The 22851-nt window shown below is 39.4% G+C and overlaps 1 protein-coding gene across 4 annotated transcripts in view; it reads left to right on the top strand.

The window, feature by feature from the left end:
* LOC136884369 (zinc finger protein ZFP2) overlaps positions 1-22851 on the top strand; it is a 134389-nt gene that overhangs the window by 11141 nt on the left and 100397 nt on the right. For all 4 annotated transcript variants that reach the window (XM_068229927.1, XM_068229925.1, XM_068229926.1 and 1 more), the window contains 3 exons: positions 1919-2086; positions 4639-4878; positions 7429-7518. In XM_068229927.1, the coding sequence (XP_068086028.1) occupies positions 1919-2086; positions 4639-4878; positions 7429-7518 (498 nt within the window). The remainder of the gene's footprint in view (positions 1-1918; positions 2087-4638; positions 4879-7428; positions 7519-22851) is intronic.

The raw sequence follows: 22851 nt of genomic DNA, 5'->3' as shown, positions 1-22851 counted from the left end.
AGTCCCTTCTGACCTAAATGCAGTTCAAAAAAAAAAAAAAAAAAAAGCTTTGCTCTCATTAGCTTTAGGTTGCCTCTATTGTGTTGTGTGCTCACCAGCCGGTGATATCAGTGATGTCAGGTCAGTACAGCTTGCGCTGTTGCAACACAAACATGGTTGTGCAACTTTCCGTTTGCACGAAAGAAGAACAGCATTCTTTTTCTTTTTTTTAGTGTGTACCAGGAGCGAAATTCATCGAAGATTTTCAGCACAATACGGGTACAAGGTTTTGCCACAGTGTAGTATTTACCAGTGGACTCAACCGCTCAAAAGGGGTTGCTCAAGCGTGAAATATGAGGAAAGATCCGGGCGTCCATCTGCAGCCGTAACTGATGCCAATATTGAACAAGTATGTGATATGATCCTGAATAACAGCAGAGTCACTGTTGATGGCGTGGCAAGGCGTATGCAACAGGTGAAGGGAGAGGTGCATACGTGGTTTGCTCCGCAACCAAAAACCTTTATTGCAGAGGTTATCAGAAAGCTTGTGAAACGGTGGACCATCTGCATTCAAAATCAGGGTGATTACATTGAAAAATGATATCAGTAAAAAGTGTGTACTCTTTTTGTAATAAATTATAAAAATTGATTGCGGATACTTACTGACTTGCCCTCATAGTTAAGGGCTTAAGTGAAACTCTGCATTGACTCACATTAGCACTCGTAGTGGTGCTTAAAGCCCGGTCTCCATTGATTAACATTTAACAAGAACATACTAACTGTTAAATACTGTTTTGTTTAACATTGTGTCCACAGTTATAAACGTGTTAAACTTGACACAGCTGGTTCATCATATCAGTTTGTGGTAATACATTCAGGTGGTGTCTTTAAAGGACAATGGACTCAGATGAAGATTTGGCCTTTCTTGCAGCCACTGTTGCTTTTCACAGGATTTTGAGAAGGAAGAACAAAGAATGAGTGTCAGAAGGCACAATGTGGATGAAATTCTGAATGAGCTTACAGTAGAAGATGGTTTGGATTTAAAACTTTCTGAGAATGTCCAAACATGTAGTTTACCTGTACAAACTTTGACAAAGCCATGCCAATAGCACACACACAATGAATTAATTTAACATGTTTTTCAATCCCACACGCCAAAATGTGTTAACTTCAACATGTTAAGTCAACTATGAACCAAATGTTGATATACACTACATTTGTTAAATGTTAATCAGTGGAAACCCAGCTCAAGCACTCATAGTGGAAACTGCTAATCTAATCGACCGCATTACAATGAGGATTGTAATATTTAGGAATAAATAAAGAATATATTCTCATATTATCTACAATTCGTAGCTCATATTCCTACAATGTTTTCAACATTGAGTTGCTCGCTTGAAGAGCTACAACTGTGGATTTTTTCTGTTATTAACAAAGGGTTTAGCCAAACCTACTTTAAAACCAAATTATAAATAAATTAATTGTGTTATTCCAGAAGTTACGATTCTTGACAGATCATGCAGAGCATTATTTAAATAAAACAAATTACTCTTGCACTTCTTTTGTAGGCTTTAAACAAGTACTGATCTTCAGTTACATCAAGAAGGTACATGTTTACTTTCATAATGTTCTGTAACTGTTATGTAGGCACAAACAATTCTGTAAAAATACATTGCATGCGGAATGTTGGAGTGCAACTCATATTCTAGGCTCACATGTTCAGTCAATTGTTCCATACATCACACCGACTGGCCTCCCCAGCTTCCTGTAAGGCAGTTAGGAAATATCCTGGATGTGCCGGCGTTGTTGCCGAACTTATAATAACAGATGCTGTGTGATTGAAGGTTAACGACTGATTGAGGAGGTGTGCTTACTATAAAACCAAACCTGTCAAGGGCAGAGGTGCACGTTGATACCGTGTTGTACCCTCTGTCTTCAGGATTCAAAGGCGGAGCAGGACGAGGCCGCGAAGAAGCAGGAGTCCGAGTCGACGGCTGTGCTGGAGCTGTTGAGGCAGAACCAGCAGCGTGCCCTGCAGTTGGTGATGAGAATGACTGGGCAGCGAGGGATCTTCAACCACCTGCTGAAGGCTGGAGCTCAAGAGCACGTAAGCTTTACTTCTTTTCCCGCACTGATTAACAGGTCACACTTGTTGCAATGCCAGTCTGAGTTTCATTTTTATTTCCGTTATGTCATGCTCCGGTAACTTCATTGGCTTTTGCACAACTGTTCTTGTTGTTGTTTTCATTTTCATATTTCAAATTGTTTTGGAAATGAGTTAGGGGATGTTTAATGAGCATCACTGAATTTATTAATTATATAATTCAGTGGATTTTGAATTGTCATGCTTTACTGATATGATTTAATTTGGTGGAGCAGTGAGCGAGGAATCTTTTAGATGTGTGCAGTTGTTGAGGTTATTCTGATTGGCTCTTATTTTTAATTTTTTTTTTTTCTGGTGATATGTACTCCATTTCGATTGTCTCCTGTATATTTAACTCCGGAACTGGCACTTGAAATAGCTCTAACCGATGGGTGTGCACCACACATTTGCAGTACATGATTTATATCACTGACACATGCACATACAGTACACCAAAACATTCAGCATGAACTGGTCTATTTGAAAAGTGGTTGGCATTTACCCTCAATTTAATATTTGTTTAAAATTTCTGCCCCTTACAATGCCCCCTCAAAAAAATTCAAATTTATTTTTTACTTACACATCAAACATAAATGACTGATCTAAGCACAATAATCAGTTCACAACTCATCACCATTACCATCAGCCTAATCATTCTTCTTCCTCCTCCTCTTCCTTGGGTCAGCCCTGAAGTAATGTTCTAGCTGTGGCCAGCACTGTCCATGGATTCCTACATTACATCCTGGGCACCACCACTTGAACGGCCTCTCTTCTTCTCCTCTGCTCCACTCACGTAACATGTTCACTTCAGCCTAGCAATTTGGTGAACACATGGAGGTTTGAATCTCCAGAAAGTCCAGGAGTCGGTGACAGAGACTCCATCAAACTGACAATGAAGTTATATCGACTAACTGGTTTCTCAGTGTAGCCATTGTGAACAGCCATGTCAAGAAAATTAAAGAAGGTCTTCCAAAATCCCCTAGTAGACCTGTTGCAGGTAACATGATACACATTTTTGTCTCTCAAATCAACACTTCCCATGCCTAGGTTGTAGTTCTACAACCTATCATGACTGGTTTTATGCATTCTCTGCCTTCCTTATTGGTGACAGACGGTTCTGCAGTACAAAAGGCATGTTACACGTTTCCTACTTTTCCTTTCTAAGTATTTTACAAGCAGCATACTGCCTTTTCTGAAATAAATTGTTTCCCCAGCCTTCAGCTTATGTTGAAGTAGCTCCTGTGGAATAAACTTGGAGTTTACCCTAATTGTTCCTGTAAGAAGTGTGTCCTGGTGTAATAACTTCTCAGCAAGGGTGTAAAAATTATCAGTGAAGAGATAGTGTCCTTTATTGAGTAAGGCATATTTTATCATTAGATCCATCACTACACGGAGTGCCAAACCTTGTTCACCTCTGACACTGAAGTTTTTTCCACTGTAAAGTTCTGAATGAAAAATGGAACCTGTAGCAGATTCACAAATTCCAAATTTGTTTATTCCCCGCTATGAATGTTTCTTGTTAGGCATATACTGAACAGTTCTTCATTCCTATCATAGATTCATCTACACCGATATCCCTTCTAGGAACATAGTGTTGATTAAAATTAAAATTTAAGTGATCAATGTATGGCCTGACTTTATACCATGGATGAAATCCAGGCTCACCACGTTTAGTTGCATTTGTGGGATTCAGGTGTAAAAATCTACTAATCGGTTCAAAAATAATAAGTGGCATGCTTTTACAAAAAAAAAAAAAAAAAAAAATTGCAATATCTGAGAAGGTCTTTGGTCCCAATAATGGGCAGTATTCTTGCGGGGTGTAAGTCCCATATTCAGACACATACCAATATACTTGACACCACTTTACGTTTATGTCACCTGGGCTAACTCCATTACGACCATCTTCATCTAAATCAGACTCGTCACTTGAATTTACAGATGCATTTAATTCTATTACAATATCTTCATAATTTAATTCCAAAAATGTAGCCATCGTGCATGATACAGAGTACACAACAAAAGCAACACATTTCAAAGCTTTACGAATTGCTACCTTCATTTGTTTCACAGGTATCACACGTAAATGGATGTATCTTACACCAAAACATTCCAAGGAGGAAACATGCCTGATGAATGTTGCCATCTAACGGAAATATTCACAACTTTGTCTGTCTGTATTTACTGGTAAAGTAGACCTATCGTCAGCAGCAGTTGAGACAGGCGCACACCTGCCGATCTATCGTCAGCTTCCGGTTCAAGGGTTAACGATTTTCTAGTATTTTTGATGCGTAATATTTTCATATCTGTGCTGAGGTCCGAGAAATGGTGGGCGTTGTCATGTATCTGTTCGCAAAAGGCTCAGTGTCTGTTGTGTCTTTGTACCTCCTGCAGAAAGTAGGTTTTCTTTGGCCGATATGTGTGTCGTCATGATTTGGCTCTTGGCATATGAATTCATGTATTCCTAATTTGGGAAATGGATATTGTGTCTACTAATTTAGCGGTGTATCATGTCGCAGGTGCCACGGCGGTATACCTGGCCTGCATGGGAGAAGCAGCAACTCACCAAGAAAGAGACAGAAGACCACAAACCACCGCACTGTGTGGCCAAGGCGGAGGTTATGGAGCCGAGTGGTGGAGAGGACCAAGAGGAGCCTCTTCAACTGACCACCAGACCATCAGCACACCAAGAACCGCAGCAGATCTTCATGAAGACGGAGCCGCCTTCAGAGAGTGAGGAGGAGGAGGAGGAGGACAGTGTAAGGAATTAATTTACCTAGACTAAATCGTGTGATAGGAACTCATTAATAGGATAAACCCAATGACAGTTCAGTGTTCGGTATAGGAAGAGGAAACATCTTCACCAGTCTCAAGTTCTGGTTAGCTTTATAATGAAAATGAATTTGAAAGGAGGTTTTGTTTTCTTAAATCACCATTTGAGAAGTTAAAAGAGTTGGGGGTAGGTGCTCCTTCGGTATTGCCTGAGATTATATGTCTCGGGAAGCTTTCAGGAATGTTTTATGTTATGAAAATATTTGGAGATAACTGTAATATAAACACACACTCTGGTGAGAACTGTGTTGTAACAACTGTTTTTGTATGTCCCTTGAAAATTCCTATATTAAACAGAGTTATTATCCTTCTGTTACAACGGGAAGCCTTTAATTGATTCATCCATTATTACGAGTGATTTAGAGCGAAATGTTTTCTGTTGTTAAATTTCACCAAAATAAGTACTATTTATTCCCGTATTGAGTTGTAAAATCTCATTAAAAAAGTAATAGGATGCTGGAAAGATCTGCCTTGCCAATACACTTTATGTTAATCTTTTTTATTAATTAACCATTGAGGGTCACGTTTTTGAAACAGTGACGAACCCCACAATTTAGGTTTTTGCACGCTTATGAACAAACACTATTATAAATTATTGTAGAGGAACATTACACATTATATTTTAAAAAGTGGCAGAGTCATCCATGAAAAAGTGAAAAATCACAAAATCGTGCATTTTTCACGATTAACCCATGAGGGGTCGCATTGCAATCATTTAGACCGAGCGCATAAATTTTTTATTCTTTCAAAACATTTTCACGGTATAATGCTTCATCCCTTCCTGTACCTTTCAATGGACTCGTCCACTACACGTGCTTACGTTCGCTGTTCCACACTTTGATCACAGTCTGTCAGTAAGCCTGGTTGTTTCCACCATGCGCGATTCATCAAGTAACTCTTTTGACGTGACCCCTGTCAGGTTAGTAATGTCTTTTTTTTGTGGTATTTCACAAAATATGGTTGTGCACACAGCGTGTTGTTACAGTCTTTGCACTAGTGTATGATCCTTTGCTTCTCATTTTGAAGTAGGGAAGTGAAAGAACTGTAGAATGAGCCAAGAAAATATAGCAGTGTGGATGAACGATCAGTGGAGTGATATTTTTACACTTCTACGGTGTGTTATGTACATGTACCTCAGCGTGATATCAACCTTTCACAGTTGAATCAGTCCAGTTTTGTACTCGGGCTGAGGGAGGAGTTCCCACGAACTGTGCACCTCTCTGGAGATGGTGGTTCCTTCAACTTTGATTATAATGTTTTCAGGAAAGAAATCATCAACTTCTTCACCCGTATGGACAAAATCAGAATCCTCTGTTCACCTCCCATGGGGAAAAACTTCAGAAACGTGACCAATAGATGGCAGATAGCTTATATTTTTTAACCGTTGCTCAAAGATATAGAACAGCAAAGATATGACACTCGGAAGTCTGACGGCCAATATATTGCACTGTAACTGCTGTGCCACTTCCCGTGACCCACATTGGGTTAAAAATGTCGTACATATTTCGAGAAGAAACAAACGTTCTCTTCCTCAGCTATACCAAGAACCGTAGCAGATCTTCATGAAAACGGAGCTGAGGAGGAGAATGTTTGTTTTTCTTGAAACATGTACAGTAGGGTCTCGATAATCCAAGGGAAGATACCTCGGATTTGGAATGACTTGAACTATACGGAACAACACAGGGAAAATCGTGAAACATGAAAAAATCGACAACGAATGAAACTAAGGTCCTGTATTGTCATTTCTTACAGTGTTATGACTTAAATTACGGTTATATTTTTGGAACAGGTCCTTAATTCACTTCTGTTCCTGAATGTTGCATTGTTTCTGTGCAGCACTGTCACGCCATCCCTTGAAGTTAGGGTGTCGATGGGAGTTGCCTTTGGTTGTTGTTCTACATAGCGTAATCCCGCCTCCAGCACAGTGAGACCCTCGCTATGAGACATATTTGACACCGTCTCTTCTAAAACTTCTTCCTTGCTATCTTCCGTTGGTTCATTCAACATTTCAATGTAAGTTCATACCGTTCATCACTCTTCTTCCATTCCGTAACTTTGATTTCACTAGCATCTTTACATCCGGGTATCTGTGAGATTAGATCTAACAAGTATGGTTTGTCTTCATCCTTGCTGTCGTCAGAGTTATTGACAGCAGACACAGCACTTCCTAAAATCTTGTTCCATGGTTTTGTGAGTGTCTCTGGCTTCACTTCATCCACTGATTCTGCTAACCAGTACACTATGTCCCTCGTGGTTATCTGTTTCTCATGTTCTGTTGCTTCCAGGAGTGAATGCAGTCCTGATACCTTTTTAAAAAAATTTTTTAGACATTCCAAAATGCCCTGTATCAACCTTATTATGCTAGGGGGCAAAAGTAAAGCATGAATTCCATCACCCTATTTCCTATTCATCTGCATGTGACCCTCCACTGCCCATGTACGTTTATCTTGTCTGATTGTTTAACATTGTGTTTCTAGGACGTGGATCAAGCGGAAGATAGAAGAAATGAGATTGAGCGTATAACTGTGGAGCCTGAAATGCCTATGAAACTGGAACAGGAGGATGAGGTAGCAAATCTTACTTCTCTAATTTTGTTCACCAGTTTACTGTATGACTGTAAGAGCTTGGTGTTCCCAGGATTTCCGAGACTGAAGTGATGTCGGTGGACAACTGCAACAGGTAGATCATTTCAAGTATTTCGGATGTGTATTCTCCCAGCATGGTAGTGTAGCTCCCAGTTGATCTACTGGGATCTATTTTCACACTGGGGTGACAGCTGGGTACTTAGAATGAGGAGATACAGGCTAAGTTAGGAATAAACTCTCTGGATGAAGCTGTACGCAGGGCCATGTGAGATGAATGGAGGAGGCTAGACTATCTGGGAGAGTTATGGACTAGACCGTGGAAGATAAGAAAAGTATAGGTCAACCAAGGTGATGATGGTTAGACTCCGTTTCTAATGATTTAAAGATGACAGGTATGGAACTAAATGAGACCAGAGAGCTAATTGTGAATAGAGGCTTGCAGACGGAATGCTGAAAGGCATAGCGGTCTATAATGTAGAAACCTTGTCCCATTTCTCTACAGGGTCTTGTATGAGGTGAGGTGAATCTGTTGTGGCAGATTTTTATGACCTTTTGCCACTGATCTTTATACATGGATGGCTGGTAGCTTGGGTAGCAGTAAGCCAAATAGAAGATGACTGGCGTAGTAAGATGGCAGGAAGCGCACGGTGTAGTAGACCGCGAGGAGTGCAGGGCTCTCGATGGCAGTTCCACGGGTGTTCTGTGCTGTGTTATTGCAAGGGAAATAGTGTATTTTCCGAATTTAGGTTCGTTGCCTTGTAGTATGCTTGTAAATTACAAGATTCAATTTCAATGTGTACTGGTATGTGTTTATGGGAAATCTGAATGAAGAAACATCCTACGGGGTATTAACATGCCGTTTCCCTAAATTGAGTAAAAAAAATATTTGTTCTTGCACTCACCACACAGTAGTTCCTTCACAAGTTCTTGAAAACATCCTTATGGACCAAGGTATAATTCACAGAGTTCTGCACAGGCAGGAACAGAAAATAAATTTATCTTCCTCTCAGATGCAGACATATTTGTATCTAGAATTGTTGATCACATCTTCACTAGGCCTAACTGAACTAATTTCTGGTTCAGGTTTCTATTTTAGCAAATTATAATTTGGCAGCCTTACTTTTTTTTTTTTTTTTTTTTTAAAGGACGATTCTTCACTGGCCTGTAGGTACATCTAGGACCCTTTTGACTTTCCATGACTTAGGCTCTCACTACTGGTATAAGCCTGACACTATAATTACCACTTTTCTATACACTAAAACGATGCACTATGAACTCTACGCTATAAATCACACATTTACAAAGGAATTAAAATGAAACATCAGTGAAAAGTCACTAGTTTAGATATTTCACTTGCTGAATTGAAACCACATGTTACTTCTGCATGTTAGTAAAATATAAACACACAAGGGAGCCGTGCTTGTACTACTACGATTAACACAAATATGAATTCCTAAATGTAAATAATACAAATACAGTACATAATATATTTAAACTATCAAAGTATACATGTGAGGCAGATATAAATTGAGTACTATTTGGAAGAGGTACAACGTTCTCTCCGTCAGTAATATTAAAATATTTCTTAATATAATGTAATTGTATTGATTACGTAGCAAACAAGTGACTGTCAGGATGCCCAGGTGTACTTCTACGGCAAATACGCCACGAAATACTTGAATTTCCAGCGAAAAACACACAGTAAACTATCATTATGCCATTACAGGAGAAGTGGGTGTGGTTCTGGGCTTTTAAATATCCTGCGGGCTCATATTAAATGGCTTCTACAATCTTTAAACAAGTAAAAACATTTTCTGAAAGAGGAAGAATTGGGCTATTTTTGTATGAATTTAAAAAAACCCGAGTTTTTGGCTCAAAATACTAAAAATTCTGTCATACCTCCCCTTAACAATGTTTTTCACTCGTATTGTGTTACCAATCACTAATTGCATGTATTCAGCACCTAAGTTAATATTTGTCCGCCGTTATTATACAGTCATTTTTATTGCTGTCCCGGAGATTTACTGATCTCGGAATGACGTGTCGGTGTTCCCAATGTCCTTATGCTTCGAGTGATCATGTCCCTAAATTTTTAATTATTCCAATGCGCCATTTATTGCGATTTAAAATTGATTATATTATCATTGCTTCCCCATAAGGAGAGCTCTAGGATGGGTACACCAACATGGCGGACCGCGCGCTCAACTTGGCGTACTTTCTCCTGCAGCGAAGAGCTGCCATCAGCGATCCATGTATAGAGATCAGTGCCATATGCCCTTTGTGACATCAACCTCATCAGACGAATTAATGAGAGGAAATTAGTGACGTGATATATGATAGTAGGAAGGGAGTGCTGGCACATAGCCTACTCCTGTCGAATAACACCAAGGGGGCTGCTCAAGGTTTAATGTCCCCATCCGACGGATGAATCACCATCGACAGCATCATGTGCCTACAGTCTATAATGTAGATGTATGTAAATTAAAAATGATGTAATTTATTGTAACTAGATACAATGATGGCGAAACAGAAGTCATTTTTACAAGACATTAAATTGTTCTTAGTAAAAATCTGCAATGGAGAACATTTAACCCCTTGTCTGTTGCGAGAGTCCCAATATTACAAAATTCTCTCTCCGGTCGCGAATCAGGCGAGGCCCGACGTGGCATTGCATCTCTCATGCGACAAAATACACAATGCTGTACTGTACTGCCAGCTTTTGGTTCCGCGTGGAACTTTCTAAAATCCAGATATTATTCCACAGTCAGTTGAAAATCTGTTAATTAGCTGGCAGTGTAGCCGTCAGCTGTGTCCAGTCCACTCACCCACGATAGTAAACAAACATGACATACGATAAAGTTAGGCAAGTTTTTAAAGATTTTTTGGTGATGACACAAATAGCGATACCAGTACCAGTGATGAAAATAAAACACTGATGGCTAGACAGTTCTAAATCAACAGATCCTGTTTACAGTGCTTTAAGGCCACCACAAGGTATGAAACCAGGGACTGAATTAGAATTTGTTCAATTGTTATTTTACCTCATCTCTTCAGTGAAATAACTAATTTTTGAGTATTGACTTTGATGTTTATTTGTACCAAAAAACACGTTATTCTAGCTAAAGAGTATATTCAGTGATGATGATGATGATGATGATGATGATGATGATGATTGACTGACTGACTGACTGACTGACTGTGACCAGTGTTCCTATTCACAGGTGTCTATGTTAACAGACATGGGTTGAATTTGATAATTATAATTTTATTTTAATGAATAATTATAGCAATAATAATACTAAAAATGTAAAATAATTTACCTTGAATTGTCCATATGGCTTTTATTTGCCTCATTATAGCTTGTTGTAATGTTTATAGGCGTAAATACATCATTTAAGTGCTAGCTCTAAAATCATGAAAGATGAAAACAGGTCATATGAAATAATAATTCAGATTTCAAACACGAGTTGTGGAGACAACACAGTGAAGGGTAAGTGACAGGTCAGTGTGCAAAGAGAAGACGAGAACAAACTCTGCTCTACATCCATTGAGGGACCACCTTTCCTTTTTTTATCCTTGTTTCAGTTTTGCTTCCTGGATAATTTTCTTGTAGTGCTCCCTTTTTCTTGAGCACTCGGTACAGATTCCATCTGTCTTGGAGCGTTTGAATCCATGCAATGGTTTTAGTGACTCTTTCCTGATGTTATAACATGTATAATCAAACCAGGGCTTTGATTTTCTGGAGTTATGTCTTTTAGGTGTGGTGGATTGTTTATGATTGTTTCTATTTCCTCTACTGCTGTGTTTATATCGCCACTTTGAATCCTTGGCATGATTGTTGATAACTGCTGTTTGGGTTCAGTACTTTAGTTACTGTTTCATTTTCCCCTGCATTTTTTGAACTTTCAGTGTGCAAGACTAAAGTTACCTTCATAGGAAGGTGTTTCCTAATGCCAACCTTCACAGGCTGCTGCAGCCATTTATGTTGCATCTTTGTTGTTAAGTAGCAAGAGACCTTCATGAAGAGCTGATGGAGCCTGCAGGTTGTCGGGTGCTGTCTGCTTGGGGCATCGTTCCTTGATCAGCAAGGAAAAGTGTTGTTATTAAATTGAATTGCGACCACCACAGCAGAATTAGGCTAGCGTGCTCGCTAAATCTGATACCTGAGGCGCCAGCAAACACTGTGAACTTCCCGCAGATATCGGTTCACCCAAGTTCTTCTGGCGTATTGCACAGAGAGAACCTTCGCTTGTGTGCTGGTTATCCATGAGCAATGCAATGGGTGGTATACGCTTCGCATTCTACCACTTCTTCTACCCAAATGTTTAATGTTCTTTTTGGAGGGCCTTTCCCGCGTATTGCCAGGCGTATCTTCTCCTTGCGGTACCGCGCCACCAGTGAATAAGATGTGTAGTTGTACTGCGTCTTATATCATCTGTAAAGAAGAACTGCGCTTCGCTTGTAATTTCCAGTGGGTATTTGTGATTTTATTTTGGGTGCTGAGTTTATGTTAGTGTTATCTAGTGGGTCCACGTTCATTTAATAGTGTTTTAGGGTCATATTTATTATCGGTTTTGTGCCCTAAATATTTGCCATCTTGTTCACTGCTACAATCGTTCCACAGATATCACTACTTAGAGGGAAACTCGTTATATCTATTTTAAACATTTTGGCCTAACTGGCATCCATTTTGTTTCGTATGCCATCACTACCATGGAGACCACTCTCTTTTCACGTGGTTGCCTAGGTCACAGAGCCCACCCATTTTGTCAGCCATCTTAAGAAGGGCAATTTTTTGGTACGACGTGTAGACAACCTCCAAATGGTGTACCTTGGGCAACGGACTGCAAGAGCAGGACGGCAGAAAGTCTACACAAACGGTAACCAAACTAGATATCGTATCTCTCCTGGTTTTTATGATCTGCAAACTTATCCCAACGGCTCCTTTAAGAGCCAATACACACAGAACTCAAAATGCATTGGACCTTGTGCCCGTGTCCTACAACTGAACATTGAAGGCATATCCAAAGATAAATGCGAATACCTGAGTAAAAGGTCTAAAGAATATAAAATTGATCTCATCGCCCTACAAGAAACCCATCTAAAAAACGATCAGGTAGACTCTAGAGCAAGAATACCCAGTTATAAAATTGTAGGCATGCTTGGTTCAGAGATTTATGGTTCTATCATGTACATTCGCCAGGACATATCCGACTACAGTGTTATTTCTTGCTACCGACAAAGTAATACCGAAATCATCTCTGTTAACGTAATGGGAACAACAATATCTGCAGTGTACAAACCACCACAGGAACACTGGCCAGATCCCCCTCTTCCAAACATGTCATCCAGGTGTTTACCTTGGTGATTTCAACAGTCATCACACTTCATGGGGGTATGACAAAAATGATAAAACGGTGAAAAGCTATCAGATCGGATGGACCAGAACCAACTTCATCTGTCCTACGATGCAAAAGAAAAAAAAGTCTTTCCATTCTGCTAGATGGCGTAAAGACACCAATCCTGATCTCTGCCTAATAACAATGTATGCTAACCATGTTCCTTTACCTCACACAATATATTTAGTATCAGGTTTTTCACGCAGCCAGCATCGTCCAATTATTTTAACCATCAGTTCACAAGTCCCATTAATTACAACAAAACAGAAACCCAGATGGAACTTCAAGAAAGCGCAATGGATGAAGTATTCTCGTGAAGTTGATTCTCATCTTCACTGGATTCCACCTAAACTAGAGAATTATAAACGCTTTGTTGGAACAATTTATTGGAGCAGCAAAATGTAACATACCTCGTGGGTATAGAAGGAACTACATTCCTTGCTGGAATGAAGAGACTGAAGAGCTTGCTAAAGCATACGAAGATCCTTCCTTGGGCATGCAGATTCTACAATCCTTGAACACCTAAAGAAGGGAGCACTGGCATAGCACAACACAAGGTCTTGATTTTACTCACTCCAGTCACAAAGCTTGGTCACTTCTTAGAAAACTTGGAGAAGCAACACCACTGCTGATTTCCAGAACTGAACTTAATCCATCTTCCATCGAATAACACATTAAAAAGAGGTCAGAAGATGTTCCGATAGATGCCTGCCAATACAAAATTATACAAGAGAGTCTTAAAGCAATCAATGATCAGCTGGATGATAACCCATTTTATTCCTCTCCTTTTACGAGTGCTGAACTCAATCACGCAATTCGATCTTTGAAATCTGGAAAAGCAGCTGGTCTGGATGGTATATTCCCAGAATTTATAACTCACTTAGGAAGTAATGGCAGGAAGTGGCTCAGGAATTTCTTCTCAGATATCCTCGCCAAAGGACAAACACTACCAGAGTTCAAAATTGCAAAAATCATCGTAATCCTTAAACCTGGGAAATCAGCAGACGACCCATCAAGCTACCGTCCAATTTCACTCCTGAGCCTTTGCTATAAAATTCTGGAATGCCTAATTTACAACAGAATATACTGCCATTAGACAGCAGAATACCACCAGAACAGGCTGGATTCAGGGAAAAAAGAAGCTGTTGTGAGCAAGTCTTAGCATTAACATCCTTTATAGAATCAGGTTTCCAAAGAGGATTGAAAACATCCGTGGCTTTCATCGACTTAACTGCTGCGTATGATACAGTGTGGATTGATGGATTAATGTTGAAGATAAAACAAGCACTACTGTGTAGAAGACTCACTGCCCTGTTATCTACCATGTTAAGGAATCATTATTTCAGAGTGTGTTCAGGTGACAAGATGAATAAGTCGTACACCATCAAGAATGGCCTCCCTCAAGGATCTGTCTTAGCCCCATTGTTCTTCAATCTATATATAAGTGATGTATCAGAAACAATGTCCCATAAGTTCTGCTATGCTGATGATTCTGCCATAGCAATTCAAACTAACCATCTTGAAGAAGGAGAAGAAATCCTGACACAGGATCTACAAAAACTAGTAAACTATTTCAAACAATGGAGGCTTTGCCCAAACCCGTCAAAAACGGAGGTCACAGCTTTTCACCTTAACAACAGAATATCCAAACAAGAGCTGAATACTACATTCTGCGGAAAAAGGGTGAGAAACAATCCTAACCCCAAATACCTAGGAGTTACTCTGGACCGCTCTCTGACTTACAGAAAACACCTCGAGAATACTGCAGGAAAACTTAGGACCAGGAATAACATCGTTCGCAAACTAGCCGGCACAACATGGGGTGCTGATGCAAGTACTCTTCGTATGGCAAGCCTTGCACTGGTCTACACTGTTGCCGAATACTGTGCACCGGTATGGTATAGAAGTGCCCATGTCCACAGAGTGGATACTCAGCTCAATGAGACCTTAAGGATCATAACGTGCACATTACGATCAACCCCTGTGTCATGGTTGCACGTACTGGCAAGTATACCTCCTCCACAACTGAGAAGACAACAAGCTGCTGCCCAAACTTGGAAAACTTACATATGTCCTGACTTTAAACACCTTCCGATTCACTCAGTGCTGAGTAATCCACCAACCATGCGACTAAAATCCAGGAAGCCTATTTGGGATGATTAACATTGTTAAGCAGCCAGGGCCTTTCAACATCAAAAAAGTCTGGAAGGAAGAGTGGAGAGAATTTTCATCATCTCGTCAAATCCAATTAGATGATCCTTTCCAGTATGTTCCAGGAACTGATCTACCAAGAGTTATGTGGTGCCAACTAAACCGCGTACGAACTGGTCATGGTAGGTGCAAAGCAACGCTGCACAAATGGGGATGGCTAGATTCACCTGCTTGCGACTGCGGAGCTCAAGAACAGACGATGAACCACATCATTCGGGAGTGTCCACAGCGCATATTCACAGGTGTTTGGGAAGAGTTCTAGAAAGCATCACCTCCAGCGCTTTCCTGGCTGAAGGGTCTTGATATTCATTTTTAATTTATTACGTACATACTTGTGTTTAAATAATGTAGATCATTTGTTCCATACGAAATATATATATATAGGATATTGTTGCTACAAACATTGGCGGTTGTTGTTGCTGTGAACACCATTGAGTATCTAAGCTATCTTTTCTCCACCAGTTAGATTGCTGAGTACATTAGCCTTGTTGATTCATTCTGGTGATTGTTTAAGTGTTGTGAATTACGGGTTATTCAAACTATCCATAAATCTCACTGTTTCATGCGAGTAGTACTGCAACATGCAAATGGCTAGGGTGGTTGTTGTTAACTCCCATATTATTGGAGATAAGGTTTTGTCTCTATGCCAGCCCCATGGTGTAGGGGTAGCGTGCCTGCCTCTTACCCGGAGGCCCCAGGTTTGATTCCCGGCCAGGTCAGGGATTTTTTACCCGGACCTGAGGGCTGGTTCGAGGTCCACTCAGCCTACGTGATTAGAATTGAAGAGCTATCTGATGGTGAGATAGCAGCCCCGGTCTCGAAAGCCAAGAATAACGACCGAGAGGATTGTCGTGCTGACCACACGACACTTCGCAATCTGCAGGCCTTCGGGCTGAGCAGCGGTCGCTTGGTAAGCCAAGGCCCTTCAAGGGCTGTAGTGCCATGGGGTTTGGTTTTGGTTTTGTCTCTGGGAAATATTTGCATTTTCTACCAAAATTTAAATTTAAATGTAGAAATGATGTTCTGTATCTCCAGGGGCTTGTGATCTTATTAACATGGGAAGAATAGGGATTTTGTTGGCACCTAAGGAAAAAAGAAAGCAAGCATAAAATATGTATAAGTGCAAAACTTTATTGTTGCATCTTATGGCTAGGCCAGATTCCAATCCATCGGCTTAGTGCAAAACGTATGAAAGAAGCTTTACTGTGTCAGTCTTATCAAGCAGTTCAGCACTGCTGAATCCTCTTCCTAAAACTGACAATGCTGCTGAAGGGGTGAAGAGTTCAGATGGTGGAATGCACTGCATGAAAATGACCTCCTGTTGGAAGGTGATGGGGGTCCCATTATGGTATCAGTCCAGGGATTTACTAAATTTAACTATTGCAACACCTCTGGGCCCAAATAATTTTGCGCGCCCCTTCCTTACGCTTGATAAGCAAAATTACAATTACTATTATCTTTATATAATGAAAAAAAGTACTGTAATACAGTAGAATGCCTCCAAGGTAAAATATAAAACATTAATACCATTTTAAAAAAAATTCACATAAGTTCACATCCAAAAACCCAACAGCCAAAAACTTGAAACTCAGAAATGCTTGGACACAAGAGAAAAGACAAGCCCATCGTGAAAGGATGACGAAGTTTTGGGAAGATAAGAAGAACAAGATGACTAGTGCTAAATAATGGTTCTCCGTGCTCCTTAGAGGGCAAAACTCATTATACACATATATATAATTATTCAACTGAGAGAGCAGACAGCTGTCAACTCAGCACAATTCACTAACCCGTCTTTTAAACATTAACACGTAATCACATTGAGATTGAAAATTCTCAAGTTCTGTTAACCCACTGATTTCCGTTCTTCTAATCATTGAAGCCAGTTGTTGCAAATTGAGATGTCCCTCCAAAACATTTACAAGGAGCACAAAAACAGATCATTGGCTGGAGGAATAAACCACATACTCACGTTTCATTCTCAATTTTAAAACTTTCTTTCAAAGAGTACTCTTGTCTTGTGTTGGATTGGTCTGCGGCAGTCAACTCTGTTCATAGCTTTCCTCTTCATCTCTTCATAGCTTCTGCGTCCTACATCAGACATGATTTGCTGTGCATATTGTAAGTGAGGTCTTGCCTTCAACCATTACCCCTCCATACCGTATGTCCTCCGCCGCTTTATACTTTTCCATAAGGTATAATTTTCCTCCACCTTCTTAAACACTTCAGCTTTCGTTATTTTTTCTATAACACCATTGTTCAAAAGAATTTAACCTCCTTTTTTCTTCTTTTACAATTGTCCATCTTTTGCAACCATAAAGGGCAATGCTCCAAACATACACTTTCAATAATCTTTTTCTTGTTTTGAGATTAATGGAATTTGTAGTGAATAAACGTTTCTTTTTGTGAAATGCTAATTTGGCTTGTGAAATTCTACTTTTCATTTCCTTCTTGCTTCTTCCATCTTTGGTAATTTTGCTTCCAAGATATTTAAATTCTTTTAACATTTTCCAGTGTTGTGTTGCCCACCATTATTTTCATACTAGAGTCTGCTTTTTTATTGCAGACCATAACTTTTGTCTTTGTCTTACTTATTTTCATGTTGTGTTCATTACCTATGATTTCCTCCATTTTTACTATTATTTGTTTGAGATGTTGTTCACTGTCTGCAACTATGGCATGTCATCTGCAGATCTAATCATATTTATTTGTTCACCCTGTATCCTTATTCCTATATTCAAATCCTCTCGAACCTTATTCAATGCATCCTGGATGTAGGCATTAAAAAGCATGCGAGACAAAGCAGAATCTTGTCTAACTCCTTTCCTTATTTTTGCTTCCTCGTGTTTATTTCCAATTTTAATGACTGCAATTTCATTTCTGTACAAATTTCAAATTATTCTTCTATCTCAATATGGGACTCCTATGTTCTTAAGATTTTGAAACAATTTTATCCAATGTACATTATCACAAACCTTTTCAATATTCACAAAGCATAAATAAGTTATTTTGTCTTTTTCTAATCTTTTTTTCAAGTATAAGTCTCAATGCCAATATAGCTTTCCTTGTACCCTTACGTCAAAACCAAACTGGTCTTCAGTCAGATACTCTTCAATTTGCTTTCCATTTCATCTTAATATTATGTTGGTGACAATGAACGACTAAACTGATAGAGCGATATTGCTGCCATTTTCCTCGGTATAGGGATCATGACACTGTTTTCAAAGGCAGCAGGTAGTTTTCCTTCCATGTAGATGTTTTGTACAAGTTCAAGCAATAGGTCTGCTTTTCTTTAGGAGTTCAGCTTTGAGATTATCAATGCCTGGTGCCTTCTTGTGCTTCAGTTTTTGTAGAGCTAATTCATATTCCTCTGTCAGTATGTTGAAGCCTGATTTATCTTCTGTTTCTTCATCTTCTTCCTCAAGAACTTCTTTTTCTTTTAGATTTACATCCTTGTACAGGGTTTCCACCTCTTTGCAATCTTGTTATGATCATCGAGAATTACTCCCTCTGCATTACTTAAAGCATTACTTTTGTTGCATCTTTTTCCAAAGAAAATCTTTACCATCTGATACGTAGAATGTACATGTCCTTTAATAGTTTTTTTTGCCTATCATTGAGCATATACCTTCGTAATAATTTTCTCTTGCTATTTTTGCTTTCCTATTTATAGCATTCTGCAATCTTATATATTCTTTTTTGTCTTCCGATCTTGTTGAGGTTTTGAGTAACTGTTTTTTATCTATCATATATAAAAAAAATTTAGTGATCCATTCCTTCCTGTGTAGTATTTCTGTTTTCCCCAAAATTTCATCAGCTGCCTCCGTCAGATTTTTAAAAATCTGAGTCCATTAATCTTCTATAGTATTCTCTATTTCTGCTTTAGTTATCTCTCAGCAATATTCTCATCTTTCAATTTCTTATTTGCCAAGATTTGCTGTTTCTTTTCTGTATTCTTTTAAATTTCAGCCTGCTCTTCATCATAACGAGATAATGATCTGTTTCCACATCAGCACCCAGATAGCTTCTGCTATCTTTTACTTGATTCATAAATCTCTTTTTAATTATTATATAATCAATTTGATATCTGTTGATATCACCTGGTGCTTTCCAAGTGTACCTTCTTCCTTTAAGGTGTTTAAACCATGTATTGGTGATTACAAGTTCATTTTTAGCACAAAGTTCTAATAGTCTTTCACCTCTTCCATTCCTCGTCGCCAAGTCCATATTTTCCTACTGTGTTATCTTCCGCTGCTTCTATGACTACAGCATTCATCTCTCATATGATAGGGTTTTCCTCACCTTTTACTCTATACCAGTAGCTTTTTCTATTTCTTCATACATGTGTTCTATTTCCTAATCGTCGTGACCTGTTGTTGGCATGTAAACTTGTACTATTATTGTATCTCTTGGTTCTATTTCTAGTCTCATCGTCTTCATTTCCCGTTTCCAGCTTCCTGGGTCGGGTTGTGAATAAAGGACGTCCATCGCTGCCTATCTCTCCACCACTCTTCTCCTTTTTTAAGTACATCTCCTTGCTTTCCTCCCCTCTTCTCTATGCACTCCCAAACTGAATCTGTCAACCTCTTTCGGGGTCTTCCTCATGGTCTCTTTCCTGTTAACTTAACTTCTCTGAAAAAGCTTTTTTTTTTTTCTTTTTTTTTTTTTTTTGGCACACTGTCTTCTCCTATTCTCACCATATGCCCATACCACTTTAGCTTTGTTGTTTCTATCCTGTCTTGAAGTTTCAAGATTCCTGTTCTTTTCCTTATCTCTTCATTTCTAATGCTATCCCTTCTGATCTTGCCCTCGATAGCTATTAGGAATTTCATCTCTGCTGCCTGTATTCTACTCTCATCTTGTTTTGTTGTAGTCCACTATCCAGCTGCATAGGTTAGTATGGGTTCATAATGGGTTGAATATAATACTTTCTTACATTTCTTCGGGGCATCTTGGTTCCACAAAATACCCCTTACACTCTGGTAGAAGATGTTTGCTTGTTGTATTCTTTTTCCAATTTCCTCGGTAATCTTTCCATCTTCTGTGATCACACTTCCCAAGTACTTGAAACTTTTAACCACTTCCAGAATTTTACCATTCAGTTTTATCTTTCCTCTTCCTTCCTTCCTTCCTTCCTTCCTTCCTTCCTTCCTTCCTTCCTTCCTTCCTTCCTTCCTTCCTTCCTTCCTTCCCTCCTTCCCCTTGTCATCACTATTGTTTTACTTTTCTCTGTGCTTACTTTCATCCCAAATTTTTTATCTCTTGATTCCATACATCTACTTGTTTTTGCACTTCCGATTCATCCTCAGCACATATCACTATACCATCTGCAAACAACATCGCTTTTGTTGCCTATCTTCCCAGTCTCTGTTTAATGTTCTTATGATTTCATCCATGACTATGATGAATAGTGTGGGGGATAGTACACTTCCTTGTCGGAGACCCGTTTCAACTTTAAACCATTTTGTTTTTCCTGTACTAGTCTTCACAGTACTAACACAATTTTTGTACATAGCTGTTATCATTTGCACTTCCACTCTGTTAACTTGTTTTTTCATTAATGTGTCCCATACCAACTGTCTGGGCAAACTGTCATAAGCCCTCTCATTGTCAATAAATGTCATCACTATGTCTTTTCCAAACTCCCATCTTTCCTCCATCATATGTCTTAATGTAAAGATCAGGTCAAACGTTGACCTGTCTTTCCTAAAACCTACTGTTCTTCTTCCATTTCTCCTTCTAGCTTCCTCCTCAGTCTTCCTTCCCATCCTCTCTTAAATACCGTATAATCCCGAATACCACCCGCCACCAAATAAGACCTGCACTCTAATTTTGAGACGGCAAACTACGGGCGGGGAAAAAAAAAACTTACATACCTGTTTAATTTTCTTCAAATATACCACAAATATAAACTCAAACAGCTTACAGTTAATAACATCATCACAAAAATTGCAAATAATAATCGGTCCAATACTCAGATCATTCACAATTCACCATCGTCATCTGAAGTTTCACCATAGGAAATTTCGTCGCTGGCATCTTTCCACAAATAGTCGTCCTCACTACCGTTTACTGAATTTGAAATTCCACATTTCTTAAAGCTTTTGGACACTAGATCGTTGGGAATGCACGCCCATGCGGTCTTGATCCAGCTGCATATTAGTCCCACTTCAGGCCTCTTCACTCGTCCGGTTGGTGTTACCGCGTGATCACCATCAGACATCCATTCGGTGTACAACTGTTTCATTGCAGTTTTGAAAGGCTGGTTCATGCACACATTCAACGGCTGTAGAATAGAAGTGAGTCCTCCGGGAATTATCGCAAGATTGGTTTTTCCTTTCCTCATCATATCTTTTACGGCGTCAGTTGTATGTCCTTGGTAACTGTCCAACACAGGCATGTTTCATTTTCGTAACAAAGCTCCTGGGTGACGTTGCCAAATGCACTTCACCCAGTCCTCAACTAATGCACTGTCCATCCAGCCGGACTCATAACACCGGACGGCAAGTTTCCTATCGGAAGTGTTTTCCTTTTCAGAACCACATATGAAGGGAGTTTGGTTCCATCCGATAATAAGCACAACATTACCATGCATCGTTGCTTTTCATTACCACCTGTTCTGATGGTTACACTTTTAAAACTCTTCGTATCCACTGTATTTTCCAACGGCATTTCAAAATAGACAGGTTTCTGGTTAGCATTCCCAATTTGCAACAGCAAATAAGAATTTTGCTTCCTCAAATGAATAATGTGATGTTGAAAGGCCGTTAATTTTTCTTCATACACCCCAGGGAGACGACGTGAAATAGACGTACGTCTCCGAATGCACAATCCCTTTCTCCAGTAAAAGTTTCAGATCCATCCGCGGCTTGCAATAAAACCCTGTGTTTTGAGTTCTTTTGAGATCTCTCGTGCTTTCAGTTGACACATTTCACTAGATACACCATATCCTACCTCACTTTTTTCTATCACAAATTTTTGGAGTCGTTTTTCAGTTTCCGGAAACACTGCACTCCGCCCGGGGAACGCTGTGTGATCGCCGTTACGTTTTAGAAGTTTTTCATTCTTCTTCCCCCAATTACAAATACAAGATTCATCAATATCGTACTTTCTACCGACGGCACGATTTCCATATACAGTAAAACCTCGTTAATTCGAAGTCGTTGGGACTCAAAAATCGGACTTCGAATTACGTGATTTCGAATTAACCGCCAATTCGCAATTCAGAAGTACCAACGCTTGCCGCGTTACAAAATATTCTAAGGCCCGTTACTGCATGCATTTAACCTCGATTCACAGTTTAAACCTTTCAAATGCCATGGAAAAAACTATTTCCGAAATGTATCCAACAAGGTGCATTTACAATGTTCAAGTAATGCACCTGAATAAATCACTGACAAACATAACCTCACGCAACGAAAGAAAAACATCGCACAATTCAAAGACGAGGATAAATTATGCCGGTTCCCCTGTGCAAATGCATTATTTTTTGGATTTCTTTACTGTTTGCATTTTTATTATAGATGCTTTGTACTGGCATGGAAAGTGCCCGGCGTTCTTAAAACATTGTGGCTTATCGAAGTTTCCTATGACGAGGGAATAATGTATCTCGCTTCCATGTGCATTGCAACGCACTACTATGACCCCCATCCTTCACACAGCACGATTTCCCGGCTGGCAATTTCTCCTTTAAAACAATAAGACCGTT

The sequence above is a fragment of the Anabrus simplex genome, chromosome 12 (assembly GCF_040414725.1).
Source record: "Anabrus simplex isolate iqAnaSimp1 chromosome 12, ASM4041472v1, whole genome shotgun sequence".
NCBI classification, from domain to species: Eukaryota; Metazoa; Arthropoda; class Insecta; order Orthoptera; family Tettigoniidae; genus Anabrus; species Anabrus simplex.
The sequence above is the reverse complement of the archived record's forward strand: the minus strand, read 5'-3'. Positions and strand labels throughout refer to the sequence as shown.